This window comes from Panthera tigris, chromosome A2, assembly GCF_018350195.1.
Source record: "Panthera tigris isolate Pti1 chromosome A2, P.tigris_Pti1_mat1.1, whole genome shotgun sequence".
NCBI classification, from domain to species: domain Eukaryota; kingdom Metazoa; phylum Chordata; class Mammalia; order Carnivora; family Felidae; genus Panthera; species Panthera tigris.
The window spans coordinates 110,443,776-110,461,657 of record NC_056661.1 but is presented as its reverse complement, the minus strand read 5'-3'; the positions used below and the strand labels follow the sequence as shown (position 1 = coordinate 110,461,657).

Genomic DNA, 17,882 nt, shown 5'->3' with positions numbered 1-17,882 from the left:
AAGAAAAGTCCTCACCCTTCTAAAAGAGTGCCAGGGGAGTTTAAATGTCTGCATAACATAAATGGGAACAGATGCTGATTTATAAGTTTCATCTACATTACATCAAATCATTGGGATGAAATATGGAAAACTGAGTCTATCATCCAGATGTTTGATGTCATGCAAAGGCCTGGACTATTCTCTGAAAGTCCTGCCTACCAGAAAATGGTGTAAACTTCAGCCCTGAGCCTCAAAAGTAGTATGTGAACAGATTTTCTGTTGAACAGAAGTTTTCCAAAGATGATTCCTCTACCTGGAAAAGTAAGTGAATTTCCTTTAGTGAACATTATCTTGTTCTCAAAAAAGGGACTACAAATTTGCATTTATGGTATATTAAAACAAAATTTCTCTTTTTCCACATTTGTCATCTCAACAAACTTAGTTATAACAAACTTTAGGTATGAAATCATGGATATAAAGGGGAATTATTTAGTTTCAAGGAAACACATCTAAGACCCAAAGGCACTGAAATTTGGTTAATAGCTGTCCAAAGAAATATAAAATAAGTGACTTCTACTTAGTTTTATCTTACCAGTAAATGAAGTATAATCTTAATATATTCACTAAAATTGTGGAAAAGTGTGACTCCAAAGTTTCTCCATTATATTTATATAATAATGAAATGCAAGACAATTCCATTATTACAAGAAGATAAGTTAATGAATTGATCTGAGTTGCTTGACAACCCAAAAGATCTGCTATTTCTGGCCTAAAAACCTCCACGTATTTCATGGAAAGCTTTCATCTCTTGATATCTCTGAGTATTACACATATGTTGGAAGGATTTTGTGCAAGAAAAAAGTTTTATAACCCATTGTTCCATCTTGAAAATAAAAACAAATCATTTTTAGTCACGCAAATTGCTTTCTTTCCTAGAACTTCTAGGGAAAAGATTTAATTGAACATAGCTACACTTTTAATTAGTCCTTATTATTTGGAAAACTGTATAACTGCTACACAAGTTCCTGGAAATTTTGGGCTTTAAAATTTCTAACTCAGAAGGGAAAAATGTTGTCTTAAAATTTTTACAGTGGATTTGACCTTTTTAAATAATAATAAAAACTATGTTGGAGCATTTGAACTACTTTAAATAGTTCTTCGCTGCAGATAATATAATTCGCCTTTCAAAACTTCAAGCACTTCAAGATACTTCCTGGACTTTTTACCTGAGCTCTCTACTGTCTAATAATATCATATCTCTTTGATGCTCAACTCAAAAATGAAGTTTGCAAGTTTCCTAAGGAAGACAGGTGTGCATAAGATCAATTTACTCTTAGGGTCAGGGAGCAGAATTCTAAGGGTATCTAGAGACACACACCTATAGAAATTGTAATTTTTTGATGAAAATTGGTACAATATGTTGCACAGATGAAAGAGAAAAAAATGTTGTTAAACTATACTTATTGCTGAAACTAAAGAGCAGATAGAACTGACAGCTTTCTAAAATTTATTCCTATGGATCTTTTTCTTCTGACCTGTTCTGATAAAACTTCTTGAAACATCTCTACATGCTGAATATAAAGAAAAGAATCTGGACAATAAGTAAAAGTGTCCATCACATCAGCAGTAAATTCATATGCATTGCTCTTCATTGAAATAAAATATCAATAGATGAAAATCATTACTGCTTTGTTCCCAAGATTGATTGACAAGTTCAGATTTGAAGCCCACATCTTCTTTATTAGCCAAGTCTTTCAGAAACAGAAAATGTGGGCTTGATTTGTGAGCTATGATAAATGGTCTGGGAAAGATGGTAGTAGGGCCAATTTGATATGTACAGTATTTCATATTGGCAAATTGTTTCAAGAAATTCCACCCGCTTTCCCAAAATTTCTTCAACATCCTTGGGAAAATACATACTATCATGAGCATAATATATTTGGTTGTCACTAACAATTGAGAATCCATTTCAAGACTGGGAAGCATCAACCACAGCTCTTATAGACAAAATAAGACCCCAAATCATTTTTGCAGTATTGAGTATGATTTTTAGATGACAACAAATCATTCTTTATTTCACAATTGGATCTAAAAGTTAATTTATCATTCTATATTCCATTAAAATTTAATTTGGTATTTCTCAAGTTCAATTATATACTCATTTCAAAAAATGTAAATGTATACATAAGAAGAAAATATTCCTTTTAACAAAGAGGGAAAACATATATTTCACATTGTAAATAGTCTGGTTATAAAAAGGAAGAAAAATTATAGGGGCTTTATTTGATAGGCTCTCTTATTATGTCAGATGAGGTAGAAAGGCACACAGAGAAGTGGCTTGGAGTTATTATGGAAGGGTAGTGAAAATCTAGGAGTTATTTTCAATTTTAAAAGTGTTACCAATTTAGATGTCCAAACCAAATGTTGTATAGACTAAAATGTATTTGCAAAGAATTTCTCACTATATTATTGTTTTGTCACTCCTACTCTTGATAGAGGAACTATAGCTTATAGCTTGGGGCCCAAAGAGTACTGTGTTCACATTCACTCTTATTGTCATTGAGTCCCTAATCACCATTTACCAGCTGTGGGACATCAGGAAACCTACTGAAACTCAAAAGGGGCTTGGTATCCTCATCTAGCAATTGGGAGCCCTTAACTTGTAAGATGAAAAAAAAAATGAGCAACTAACAAATATTAAGTCTTCAATGAAGGGTCTATGCTATTATTATCATTATGTTATTTTTACAATGATACTACTTTCCACTCTCTTAGCATTAAATTATATTAAAATATGATAAAAGTAAGAACAATATAAAATATTTACTTAGTTGGCATTACTAACAAGAAAGAACATAAATATTTATTATGGTCTTACCTCTTTCTCAGACAGAATTTAGCAATCTCTTATATATGACAAGAATATTTAGAAGTCAGTCCTCTAAAATTAGAATAGTGATGATATGTTTGCTTAAATAACAAGGAGACAAAATAAAATATTGCACTTATTTATGTCCCCTGACCAAAATTATCTACCATCATTCCATGGTAAACTCAACCACTCTAAGAAAACTCCAGGATAATCATTACTGTTTAGCTGTCTAAGGAACACTTGCTTTATGAATATGACAATAAAGGGTTCAATTCTTTGTTCTCAAGTTATATGTGTATTTTTTTTTAACTTTTTGCCACAGGTGGGAAAGAATCATAGAAAGCCAAGGTTCCCATTTTAAAGATGCTGCACCTAGAACAGAACCAACAGTTTAGTGAAGTGAGAATAACTATGCTATCTAGTCAAGTTTCCAGTCACAGTCTTGTATTAATGGATTTTCAATTTGTTTATATCATTAAAGCAAACAGGTATGAACCAAAGACAGGAGAAAAAGATATAGGCTGTTTGGACTGTGTATGTACTCAAATGATTGGACTGCTTGGAAGATGTAACAAATATACCTACTTGGTTATGTGGTCTAAGTATTTTAGCAAAGGCCATATTTATAACTGCAAATATTTTGATTAGAGAGACTTCATAAGTCAGTAAAGAAAAAATAGGTAGTTTACAAAAAAGTAACAACAAAAATTTTGGGTAGATATTTTCTAAATTAGAAAACTCACTCAAATCCCCTTTTTTAGTTGGCATACGAACAATCTCAGTGAAATAGAGTAGTTCTGGGTCAGAGTTTTCCCCTGAATATTCCTTAATAACTACTATTTATAGATACTTTGTCTTTTGGAAATCCTCAACACTAGCAAATATTAATTATGGTACTACAGACTATAACACACTAGCTTGGTGAGTTGTTATTTCTTAAATCACAACTTGTTTGTATCAAAGGAACCCAAATCAACAGTTCTATTCTACTCTCTTAGCTACTCTTCAGTGTATGTCAAATGAGTCATTTATTATTTTAACAAAACCTGATTTTAAGGGGCTTGTACTTCGTTTTCGAAATTAAAAATTTACACAGGAATTGTCATTTATTCACTCATTCACTCGTTCATTTATTTATTGAATAAAATAGGCAACATTTCAAGAACTACTAATGTCCTACTTCCACATTGGAAACTGCTCATTTTTAAAAAACATTTGGAGATGTTGACTTCACTAGATTTAATTAGGAGCATGAGATATTGTGTCCTGCCCACTATAAACAAACAACTTAAATGGTCTTTTATAAATAATCATTTAAACATCTGCAGAACTCTTAAAGAATTATTAGAAAAAATAATGCATCGAGGGCTCATCTAGGGACTATAGATGAAACAGAACAATTGGAAAAATATTTTGAAGTGACTGAAACAGACCCTGCTTAGCAGGCATTCAATAAAATATTTATTAAATGAAGAGAAGATATCTGACAATATTATAACCAAATGAATGAGTGTTCAGAGTTCCTTGTAAAATATACTCCTTGAGGAGCCAAGAGATAGATAGGTTTCAGATTTTTGCTAGGGTGACTTAATGGCAGGGGTTTCCAGTGCTTCTACTGTAGCCAGTATCATTTCCTCTCTAACTCATTCATTTATTCATTGATTCATCCAGCCAGCATCACTGAATAGCTCTTTTTTTGCAATGCTGTGTACCAGACATTTGTGACTTAGATTGGGGGTTAAGGTCTTATATTTTGGTAGAATTTCATTGCGCTTTATAACTCCTTAGTCTCTTAATTGATGAACAATAGGAAAGAGTAGCAATGTGGTGTGACAGAGAAATTTTAAGAGCCATAAACTGAATTCACACCATGGCCCTTATACTTAGTAGTTCTGTGGCTTATGCAAACAAACCATTTAAAAATTAGCCATAATGTTTATAAAAGTTCTAATCTAGGACCTTGCATTTAAGACATCAATAAATAAACATTAAAAAAAATTTTAAGGGGCACCTGGGTGGCTCAGTCGGTTAAGCGTCTGACTTCGGCTCAGGTCATGAGCTCGCAGTTCATGGGTTCAGGCCCCCCGTCGGGCTCTGTGCTGACAGCTCAGAGCCTGGAGCCTACTTCAGATTCTGTCTCCCTCTCTCTCTGCTCCTCGCCCACTCACACTATCTCTCTCTCTCTCAAAAATAAACATTAAAAAAAATTTAAAAAATTTTTAAAAATGGGGGGCGCCTGGGTGGCTCAGTCAGTTAAGTGTCCAACTTCGGCTCATGTCATGCTCTAGCAGTCTGTGAGTTTGAACCCCGTGTTGGACTCTGTGCTGACAGCTTAGAGCCTGGAGATTCTGTGTCTCCCTCTCCCTCTGGCCCTCCCCCACTCAGGCGCTCTCTCTCTCTCTCTCTCTCTCTTTCTCTCTCTTTCAAAACTAAATAAACATTAAAAAAAATTTTTTAAAGACATCAATAAAGATAGCCATAATTATTTTATAAAATGGTAGCCTTGGAATACACTTTAGTTCAACATAAAAGATATCTGATATTATTGGATATTTTTTAAAGTTATGAAAAATCTTAAATATATCCTTCGATTTTTTAGGGATGAACAATAACTACATGGAAGAAATAACTAGTTATGTGAACTAATTTACATATTCAATTTAACTTTTAAATTTATTTTAAAGCTTATAGAAAACATGAAATTTTTTCATTTGCCTGCAATATTCTTTTTGCCATAGAAAAAGCACATAATAGAAACCACAAGAATAATCTATGTGACAAACATTGGTAAAACAAGCAGCCATCTTATATTTCCCTATAGCTTCACAGAGAGAGGCTTTCCCTCCAAAGATACTATCAATTAAAAATTGATTAACAATTAAAAATTAAGAAAAAAAGAAAAGGCCCCATTTACTTTTTCCTCCATCTTCAAATACTGCACCCACAAATGGATGCCAGAAAGATCTTCAGTTTTAATACCGGGAAACAAGGGTTGTATTAAGAAGTATATGCTTATAAAGTAATACTACATCAAAAATTGTTTTTGGAGTTTATCTTACTAAAACTCCAGATTAGAAAGGAATTTGTATATTCATATGGGCAATTCTTTGCCAACAAAACAGTTTATGGAGTATGATCCATATTCCTGCCAGGCAATCCCACCCTTAAACCCTTAAGGCAACAGAGCAAGATCATTTCATGACTCTATGGTTTTCACAGTCTATTTTCTCTGCTTCGTATAAGTGCCCCCTACTCCAATTGCTTTACCCCTTGAAAACTCACTCATCCTTGAAAACACAGGTCCAACAAAACTTGATGAAGCCTTTCCTGAAACTCTTCAGGAATAGTTCACTATATTATCCCCTCTACGTCTAAGCACATTTGTTCTCTAGAAGAGTACGCATCGGGGCGCCTGGGTGGCGCAGTCGGTTAAGCGTCCGACTTCAGCCAGGTCACGATCTCGCGGTCCGTGAGCTCGAGCCCCGCGTCAGGCTCTGGGCTGATGGCTCGGAGCCTGGAGCCTGTTTCCGATTCTGTGTCTCCCTCTCTCTCTGCCCCTCCCCCGTTCATGCTCTCTCTCTCTCTGTCCCAAAAATAAACAAAAAACGTTGAAAAAAAAAAAAAAAAAAAAAAAAGAAGAGTAAGCATCACTTCTTTTATGATCCTTGACAAGTCCGCTCAAAATTCCAAGTACTCATCACTGTGCCTGGTACACAATATGTGTTCTATGAATGTTTTTGAAGAGATGATTTACTTTGATTCCTCTATAACAACTTCACAAGTACTTCTAGTCATACAAGTTGAATGGCAAAGAGACCTAGTATAGTTCAAAATTAACAGAATTATTATGGTTTAAATCTGGTTTCTAAATAGCTATAAACCTTAAAAGCTAAAATTTTACATTTCATCTGCCTAGCTAGGTAATATTGCTTCTCCTCTAACTAAGCTTAGGTATGGTGACCGCACTGGGAAGTTTAGAAAAGTTTACTAATATAAAGTGTCCGCATTCCAGGCAAACAGAAAGTACCACTCTTGAGGACATTCAGTCACTTTCAAGAGCACTTGATTCACTTACCATTTCATTCAAAAAACAATAATGTATACTTAATATCTGTTTTCACATTATTTAATGAAATTGTTGTGTTCAAAGGGGTTATTCAAACAACTTTTTAAATTAATTAATTAATTAATTAACTAATTATTTTTCTGAGAAAGAGCCAGAGCATGAGTGGGGAAGGGGCAGAGAGAGAGGGAGACATAGAACCCAAAGCAGACTCCAGGCTCTGAGTTGTCAGCACAGAGCCCTACTCTGGGCTGGAACCCATCAACAGTGAGATCATGACATGAGCCAAAGTCAGATGCTTATCCAACTGAGCCACCCAGGTGCCCCCAAAGGGGTTCTTTGAAAACATTCTTACCCACCATTCACTTTGTGATGTGAGAACAAGTAGTACAAAATATAAACTCTCTTTCCCTGCTGGGTATGCATAATCCGTTTTAGGTAAAGCCTTAATACCCCAAATAGTATTATGATAATAAAAAAACTAAGAATTCCATATTGCAGATCAATGGATATAATCATTGCTATAGTAAGGTTGACAATTAAATGTATCATGCTAGTTACCAAGTTAACTTGGTAAACAAATAAATTCTTATGTGATGTATTAAAGTGTTTATCCCATTAGAGTTCCTTTAAAATATTAATACTGTTTTGTAAGTTGCAAATATAGGTAAACAGAATTCATAGCAGTGAAACTTCTGAAGTTTCTTAATGCAATTTTTTAGTATCATTATAAATTAACCCAAAATATCTTTATAGGCAACCCAGTCTTTAAGTAAATAAACTTATTTCAGCTATTTTTTTCTGTAAATAGTATAGATATTTGAGGGTATATATTTTTTCCAAAATAAAAATCTGGAATGTGGGTAGAATTGTCCTTAGTGTCTCAAAACCAAATTTACTTTTTATTTTATTTTATTTTATTTTATTTTATTTTATTTTATTTTATTTTATTTTATTTTATTTTATTTTAGAAAGAGAGAGAGTGAGCAGAGGAGAGGGACAGAGGGAGAAGGAGAATCGTAAGCATGCTCCACACTCCGTGCAGAGCCACACATGGGGCTTGATCTTATGACCCTGGAACCATGACCTGAGCTGAAATCAAGAGTTGGGCACTCAACTAACTGAGCCACCCTGGGCACCCCTAAATATATTTATTTTTAATGTATTTTTTTGAAAATAGATATTTTCTTTCATTTTCCTGGGCCTGTTTGCAAATGAAAAATGACTGAAATGAGAAATTGAAGTATGCATGATATATAGGACAGCAGAAACTCACTAAAACTTAACTTGTGGAAAAATTTCCCTATTATATCCTTAAGTTTCAAATACATCATCAATAGGATTTTCGCCTTGGGAATTTATAAATGGTTAATTTAAAAATAATGCTTCTAAGATTTCTTATGCAGTTGTTTTGTTTTCCACTAAACAAAACACCCCCAAATCATGTATTAACAATAGGTTAAAATCTCCTAAAATCTTGCAAGTGAGGTAATATTGACATAATTTGATATTTCTCCTTAAAATAGTCCTTTACAAGGACTGATAGTATATTTTCAACACCAGAGAATTAATGTCTTAAAAAAAAACTCCATATCCAAGAGATAGCTTTTAACTTATTGCATTTCTTGCTTGAATTAATTTTAAAAGTTCTTTATAGGAGAAAATAGCAGAACATAGTATGTATATACAAACATATCTTTCAATTACTGCTTACATTTTGTAGAGAAACTGAAAACAATGAATTAATCAGTTGATTTTTTTTTAATTTATATTTTAAAATATAATTTCTTGTCAAGTTGGCTAACATACAGTGTATACAGTGTGCTCTTGGCTTTGGGAGTAGATTCCCATGATACATCACTTACATACAAGTGCTGGTCTCAACAAGTGTGCTCCTCAATGCCCATCACCCATTTTCCGCTCCCCCCCAACTGCCCCTCCCCCCTTATCAACTCTCAGTTTGAGATGTGGTTTATATATACAATGGAATACTATTTGGCAATGAGAAAGAATGAAATCTTGCCATTTGCAACAACGTGGATGGAAGTGGAGGTTATTATGCTAAGTGAAATAAGTCAGTCAGAGAAAGACAGATGTCATATGTTTTCACTCCTATGTAGGATTTGAGAGACGTAACAGAGGACAATGGGGAAAGGGAAGGGGAAAAAATAGTTTCAAACAGAGAGGGAGACAAACCATAAAAGACTCTTAAATACAGAGAATCAATTGATGTTTTAATGTGAGAGGGAAAATATACATATTATGAAAGAGAAAAGTCATTTACTCTACCATGAAATCAGACTGCCTAGGCCAAAATTCCAAAAGTGAGCTAGCTCCTCAGAACCAAGAATGCTGGGTGGTGCTATGTGCAAAAGGGAATCTGTAGTCCAATGAAATTTGGGAAATGCCTGTTCAACAAAATTAAGTAGGTAACAAAGGACTTTTCAGAGCATCTAATACGCTAACGTCCATTCTAAATCACATGTTATAATAAGCAGAAGTTTCCAGAACTACTTAATAAAATTTTTCCCTTTTCTTTTTTGTAGAGAGGGGATAGCATGCCTACGCCATTGGCCATATACCTATACAACTACAATTAGTGTTTTGATGTACCTTTTTTTCTTACACATATTCTTTATGTGGCTTTGTAGCAATATTCAGTTCCCCTAAACCAAACATTTTTTAGAGCTTTGATGGAATGGCTCCTTTAGCCACTTTCCCTTGTTTAAAACTTACATTTCTCTTTTACAATTCGTGTTGTTTCAATGGACATTTGTTTTCTAATTTGCCACTCTCAGAAAAAGAAGTACCAACCTGAATGCTTCAAGGTACTCAATATCTCCCATGGGGGGATCAAGGCCACCTGTCCAGGCAATATTTATATTGTATCCTTCTCCTAGCCCTGTTCCAACCTAGGAAGAAAAAAAAAAACAACACAGTGGGCAGATGAGGGTGCAGGGAAGAAAACAAGAAGAGAGGAAAACAAACACATGTGAGCTCTCAAAATAAACATCAAACAACATGTCAAATCAGCCCAACCTTGCTTGACAACCAGTGCTCTGGGTTATGCACTTGTTCTGCACTGGTTCTTGGTCCCATGGGACAATTCAGTAATCTCGTGTAATTTAAAACACCAGCAAAGGACAAGAAAATTAGGGGTAATCATGCAATGCAATTACCTGAAAGATAAAAATAAAAGTGGGGCTCTAAAGAAATAAACCGAACCTCATTTGGGGCTCCACTGCCAGGGAAAAAGTTCCCTTCATCATAGCGATGGAGTGAAATATACAGGATGCTGGGGTCAGCATAAAAGGCCTGCTGTGTACCATTTCCATGGTGAACATCCTACAGGGAAAAGAAAACAGATGACAAATACAGTCATGTCTAACTCTGCGTGGAGACAACTTTTCTCATTTCTAGTTCCCTTTCTACCCCACCCTCCATCTCATTTTCTGTCTTCTCACTATGTCCCCCTTTCTTTCTCCCATTCAGCTTGCTTCCACACCACCCCCTTTACTTCCTGAACCTTTCAGGCAAATTACCCTTTAATGCACTCATTTTTTAAACTGGCTTCTAAAAATCAGGAAACCACAGCGAACATGCCCTGGAGACTCCAGATGAGCAGTCACTGAGAAAGCCCAGTCCTTTGGTACAATTAGATATTTATACACCGGCCCTTTGTACTCTTTGCTTCAGTGATGGAATCTCGCATCCTGTTTTATGGAGGAATTTTATGACTTATTAACTGCCAACAGTTCATAACCCCTCAGGCTTAATTAACTAGCCTCATTGGCCTCTGAAGAAAGACTAATGTTTAAACTACAAACTAGTATTTTGCAGAAGGATCTATGGCTTCCAGAGCATTTTCACAATTCTTGACAGAACACTAAACATACGTGTATGCATTGATTTGCCAAGTCCCACCATTAAGGTCAAAGGCTTTGCAACCAGCTGAGTAAATTGGCTTTCTTGGAGCATTCAGTTCAGTTAGCAATCCCTCAGCAGTTAGAATCACTTCAAAAGAGACGCCAGATGCAAAAAGGACTTCATACTTTATTTTGGTAAAATTGTGACGGCAAGAGTCGAAGACACAGGAGCATGAGCTCATCAGCTATTAAATCATCTGGGCCAACGCAGAAAGATGGCATGGAGCTTTATGCAACCTTGTCCAATCTGCCTAATTTTAATATTATATCATGGCTCTCTTCCCCAGCCTCCTTCTCTTTTTTCTTTCCCCACACCATACTGCCCTTCCTACAAAGAAACAAACAAACAAACAAACAAACAAAACAGCTTATATCATTAAAATGAATGAAAAAAAATTCTTAGGACATTTGTATATGATAATGATTTAAAATGTAACAGTTATTTGGTTCTATTGTTTTATGAGATAGATACATGCTGGAAATGATAAAAGAAATGGGAAAAAGAAAACTAAGAGAATTTTTAAAATTATCTTCACTGAAAGAGCTCAAGTGTTAATCTCAATTAATATGCTTCCTAGTATCTCCAAACAAAATAACACAGACAACTCTCAAAAGTGAATAACTTATATATTTGTATTCAAAATAATATTACTGCTACATGTGCAACATATACAATTTCCAGTTTTGTTTAAAAAGTTTTAGTCACTTGTCACTATGTACTTATATTGTACTTTATTTTGTATCAGTAAAAATCTTACTAGTTTCAACAATGATCCCTACAACTTTTGTGTCAGACACTTTATATTAACTAGTCTGAATGGATTATATAACAAGTATATGAGGTATATGATATTATCCCTAATTTAAAAGATAAGTAGACTGAGGTTCAGAGAGTTTCAGTAATTTACTAAGACTATACAGAGGAAAAGTTGCAAGACTGGATCTTGAATTCACTTCTTACTCCCAAAGCCAAACTCATAACCATTATATATTAACTTACACTTTACATTAATTACCAGTTCGATCCTCTTAGCAAATGTGTGAAGTAAGACTGGTGGTCATCATTGGTCCTTATTGAGGTTTATATAACTTGTCTTCAACTTCCAGCCCAGAACTCTCTCACTAAATACCATCAAGGTCTCACTTTGTTGGTTTCTGAAAGCCTGCACTGAGCCTGCTATCCACAGTGTAGACATATACTAATCATCTCCTCCTTTCATATTATACACATATCCAAAATCAATTAAGGAATCATAAAATATTGGGATCATATTATATATCATATAAGGAATCATAAAATATGCATCCAGAAACTTGTGGCTGAAGGCATACACATCAGGAGAAAATATAGCTTGGTGAAAATATATTAATCCAGGGATTTGTGAATGTTCAAAAAAAAAAAAAAAAAGGAAGGCAGAGATAGTATAGCTATTTTCTTTATGTGAGCAAAAATGAAACTAAACCATAATGTCTTTTTAATTTGCTACTAGATACCTAGAGGATGGGCAAACAAAATACTATGAAAAATAGTAATGAAGGAAGGCTTGCATTATTACTACAATGACAGAAGTTTTAGTCAGCATTGGAAGAAAAAATTGTTCTGGCCCTAAATAGGTCTACATTTTGAAAACCAGAAAAATAAGGCATTAATTACTCTTGTTTCTTTAGTGATGTTATAAAGGCTTATTTAAGAAGGTCAAATAAAAGATGATAAATTGTCTTATATATAAAATCATTTGCTCTTGAAAATGCGTTGGGTACTTATTGCATACTTTTCTGAATAAGAAATCTAATCTTGCCCACAGTATAATACGGATCCAACAGATATAATTAAAATACACAAACCCATTCTAAAAATACTTGGATAAATTTTTGATTCCATGTTCATATTCACAAAGTATTATTTAGGAATAAAGACAAGTCCAAATATGCCTTTTGTTTGGGGCAACAATTTATAATATAACCTTGAGAATACTTTTTCAACTTTCCCTGCTGTAAAATATTTATAAAAAGTACTTACTACTCAGGTATGATCTGAATATTTTCTCTCCACAGCAACAAATATATGCTAGACTAATATAAGAAAACTATTGGTGATTGTGAGGAATTACTACAATAATGAGATGAAATGAATCATTAAATGCCTCAAAATTTACTAGGATTTACTGAGAAATGATGAAAAATCATTTCAATATTTTACTTGTTAAAATATATTATGAAAATTTATTTTCTATAAAGATTTAGGACCAATGTGTTTTCATTATAATGTTAAACAGCTTTAAATAAATCATATATTTGACCAGCTAATGTCACTTGTAATTATTTAGAACAGGCACTTGTGACAATTCTCTTGTCAAATGTGGTGCTTGACTAAAAATAGAATTGCCCAAAATCTAGGGACATTTGAAGTGACTTTTTAATGAAGAAAGTCTAAATGTTTTATTTTCAATTGAAAGTCACATTGCATAAAAGCTACCTGAGTCAGGGAAGCAAATCCTACTTTCTAGGACGGTTCATGCCCTGAACACAATGAACAGTTTCTTATGAGTTGAAAAGCAAGTGCACCTGCTCCCTCTCCTCACCACTCTGAATGTCTCTGGAATCTTCCCCAGAAGGAGAATTGGAATGAATAAGCTCCAAAGATCAACTAGAATCATTCCTGCCCAAAATACTCAACGCCTCGGAATTTGCCTGTGGCCCCAAATAGGAGGTGAAGTAGAGCTCTGGATCTCTATTTATCTATTTACTAGGCATATAAAAATGATGAAAGTAGCTGCTGGACAATGGAGTAGTTTTGCCCTCTGTTGGCCCAAGAATTGTGGAGCTAGTTCACACTGATTAGCCTAAAGTGAGTAACTTCAGATATGCAGGAATGAAATTCTTGTACCATTGAAGAACCTTCACTTCTCCTTTGCTAACTTGCAGAATAGACCTGTCAGCCAGGGAGAACGGATGTCTCTGAGCCACGTGGCACTTTAAAACTTCCTTCTCGGCAGCTGGAAGAAAACAAGGGAATTTCCTCAAAGTGTCCCTGCAGCTGCAGAATTTGGAAGACTTGAAAGTTAGAATATGTGGGCTGGTGGTGATCTCAGAGGCAACCCTTTGGATAGAACCTCATATATTTGGAGGATCTGAAACAGAAACTTCTCTTCTACTATAGCCTGCTGGGAAATTAGTATCCTTTATGATTGAATAATAGAGCAAATTTATAATCAAAGGCCAGTAAGCTTATAGGACATTCCTTGGAGCTACCAAACAATTTATTTTTACAAATCATATTGAATTATCTAGAGTAGTCTTATATTAATATATAAGAATATAAACATTAGATATTTAATATAGATATGCATCACATGTTCAAACAAGCAAAATTTTATACACAAATCCTATGAGGTACAAAGTATCGATCACAAGCAAGGCATTTTAGCTTTTAAGTCTATTGTACAATTTATTACTTTAGAGTTTGGGTATTACAAATGTGTTTTCAAAGGGACCTTAACAGTTATTGATTATCTTCACAGAACCATAAAATGATAGAAGAGATTCCTTAGAAATTAACACTAAAATAATTTTTAAGGATAGGACAGTTTACCAATCTCCTTCCTGCATAATTTTGACAAATTTAGAAAACTTAGAAAAATTTTCCTACAATCCTTGGTCTTCATCAAGTTTTTGGCTTATCTTTATGGTACTAGAAGCATATTATATTACTTTTTAAATTTACTAGGTTATAAATCATGTAAATCTATAATTATCAATTATTGAAAATGTCATTTTGTATGTACATGGGAATAGAGGTATTGATGTTCTCATTTTTGTAAAATTTTAAGACCTTTAAGACCTTGCTGCTGTAGTATATCTAGACCTTCAACACATTTCTTTAATGGTGAACTATGACCTACAGTGAAACTCAAGCATATTTGGAAAATACATGGAAAATTTTCAGCACCAAAGTGCTTCTAGGGAGGCTATCATACAGTACACGGAAAACATCCATTCCTACCAAGCATTAAAAACAGTTATCAGTCTTTCATTCCTTTTATCTTCATTTCAATTTAACTAAGTATTTCTTCACATGGCTTTGTTCATGCTTTCTAAAACCCTTTAGTGTGTTTGCTTAACTGAATCAGAGGGCTGGATGGTGAGGCCACGACTTCCCAATAAGATTTAATTATGAGTGCAGATATGAACAAGATTTAGACTATTAAGCCTTGCACTTCAAAAAAACTTTTAACATATTTTGCCTTTAAATCTTTTATCACCTGCAAAAATTAATTAAGTGCAGATGTAGCAGGTTCGCTTTGGATGCCAGGGTTCATTTCCTGTCTATGCTTTGTCAGACAACCTATTACACCTCCTCGTGAACTGGAGGCAAACCGAAAACGGGGCTCATAAATCACCAGTCAGTTTTCTTTCGCCCTTTCCTGGGCTGGCCTTTTGTATGGGGCAGATCTCCAGCTCATTATTCATGAATATACTATAGACAACATGCCAAGTGTCATCTGCATTTAAACAAACCATTTGTTAAACAAATTATAACTCTATTGTGTAAGAATGCATCACGTTAAAATGCAAGACTAATCTAATGCCTCTGACTTTTAATCACTCAAGGTTCCTGCCGGGAGTCATCCCAAACTGGCATACATGATCTGAGATCTTTCAGAAAGAATGACATGCTGACTTGTTTTAATAATACCACTGTTGCACAACAAGCAACATGATTGCTAACCAGGGGAAGTGGCCAATTGGTTACCAAAGCAACAGCATTCTTTCCAGCACATCTGACTATTTAAAGTCTATATTCTGCAGGGAAAAGTAAATTCAGGTTCTGTTGGGTTATTTTAACTGTGGAAGTATCAATTCATTTAAGGATCATAAAAGTTGCCCTGATCTGCGCCTTCTTCTCATTAAATTGCAGTTAACACCATGAAAGTGAAACGTGAATGTTTATGGTTTCAGAACTGCAATCCTGAATTTAATGAGTTTCCACATTCAAAGGATGTTGTTTGCAAGTGCTAAAAGCAAGACAACATAACAGAGAAATACAAATTCATTCCCTTTTATCTAAAGTCAGTGAAAATGCAGCTCTGGCCAGGAATACATACCAGATCTACAATCAATATCTTGCTTATATTTAGTTGGTCTCTCAAGTATTTGGCGGTAATTGCAACTGAATTAAAAAAGCAGAACCCCCTGCGGAATAGAGAAGAACAGAAAAATAAGAAAGCAAATCAGCCAGGAAAACCATTATAAATAATGTTCAGAGCATTTTTTAAAATGCTATATGATCTCTGAAGCCATAAATCTGCTTCTAGGAGTACCTTGCAAGATTTTTCAGTCCATCTGCTAACAATTAGAGGCTTCAGAGACATGCACGGGGCAGGTGACCGCCAGGAACCGTGGCGCTTGGAGATGGGCAACAGTCCCTGGTACTTACATGGCTGTGGATTCTTCAGCATGATGGCCTGGGGGCCTTACAACAGCAAACCCATTCTGTAAAAACAAGTCAGGTTTTCAGTGATCAGATATGGGAGGATGGCTTGGATCTCCATGTTCTATAGAGCATCAGGCACACATGAAAAGATTCAAGTCTGTAAGAGATTTCAGAGCTTGTTTTCTTGCCCCTATTGTCATTTCATAGAGTGAACAGAAACAATATATATGATCACATTTTCTCAGATCATGTCTCAAAAAGAAGGCTCCCACTGAGCCAGGGGAAGAACAGGGATTTGGGAGTTGTACCTAACTGGCAAATATGCAGGTCAGCTGTTACCCTAGCATGATTCATTTTCAAGAACAACTTCTTATTTTATGACAACAATATTGTACAGAGGGAGAAGAAATTCACTCTTCGTGCAGGTTTGGGTCAAAATTTTGAAAGACCAGGGAAGATCCAAAGTGAAAATTCTTTAGCCGGATTCTCTTAATGGTTATTTCCATTCCATTGTCAGCAAAATGATAAATTTATACTCACACACTCACATACACACAAAAGAAATGCCAGAAAGGTGAAAAAGAGAACAATGGAAAGCCCATATTTCTTCCAGTCTATAAATTTAGCTTGGATGACTGCCAAGATTTGCAACTTTATTGGATTCCCTAAGTCAATTTCTAGCCCACATTCTGGAATTTTATAAAGAATTCCAGGGCTGAGTAGCAATCAGATCTATCCATGATCAAGGAATGCCTTAACCTCCAGATTAGTTGGAATGCATCACGGAAAGCTGAAGTAACTCCAGCATGAAGGCAAGGAACTATAAATCCTTACAAAGCCAGCATGCTCAGAAAAATTGGGTTGCTTGATGTGAAAAAAAAAATCATTCATCAGATGGTTCACACCACCTTTCACTTAAGTATGATTCAAGTAACATGCTCAAAGATATTTTTTTAATATAGAAACCTAAAACTTTTGAAATAATTTTAATACACCCCAGGGATTTTTTTTTCCAAATCTTACTGCAGTCATAAAGATAGTATCAAGACAAATAATTTATTCCTTAGGACTTTAAATATACATAAATTTACATAAATATTCTAGAACATTATGGTAACCAACATACAATGAGCTAATTTGCTATATATTTTGATAAGCATATAGATAATGATAATCTCAGAAGCAAATTAGGAGTCAAATCAATATCAATTACAAATGTAGACATGATGATAAACATACTTCCTATTATTGTTCTTAAGGTACTTACTATCGGTCTGGCAATAAAAGACTAATATGAGAGAAACTATTAATGAAGAGTCAACACTAAAGAGACAGAAATTTTAAGATTGTAGAATAAGGCTTTAGTGTGCTATTGGACTTCTGGGGATAGATTATTAAGTACATATTATGATAAGTGCAAACATCCTGTTTGGAAAAACAACAGGATGAAAATAACAAATATGATACACGGCAATGTAATTAGCATGTAATGAATTTCTGTAACTGGATTCACAATACTAATAATCTTTGACAATTCAATTAAAACTAGTATGTTTTACAGGTAAAGGGCTACAAAGAAGAAAAAATTCAGTGATCAATATGAAAAAA

The 17,882-nt window shown here is 34.5% G+C and overlaps 1 protein-coding gene across 2 annotated transcripts in view; it reads right to left on the bottom strand.

Annotated features, from left to right (window-relative positions):
• The window catches only part of HDAC9 (histone deacetylase 9), a 955,850-nt gene that overhangs the window by 177,073 nt on the left and 760,895 nt on the right, over positions 1 to 17,882 (bottom strand). For both annotated transcript variants that reach the window (XM_042967858.1, XM_042967863.1), the window contains exons 20-23: positions 16,278 to 16,333; positions 15,946 to 16,033; positions 10,140 to 10,259; positions 9,729 to 9,826 (exon numbers count right to left, since the gene is read on the bottom strand). In XM_042967858.1, coding sequence (XP_042823792.1) covers positions 9,729 to 9,826; positions 10,140 to 10,259; positions 15,946 to 16,033; positions 16,278 to 16,333 — 362 coding nt within the window. The remainder of the gene's footprint in view (positions 1 to 9,728; positions 9,827 to 10,139; positions 10,260 to 15,945; positions 16,034 to 16,277; positions 16,334 to 17,882) is intronic.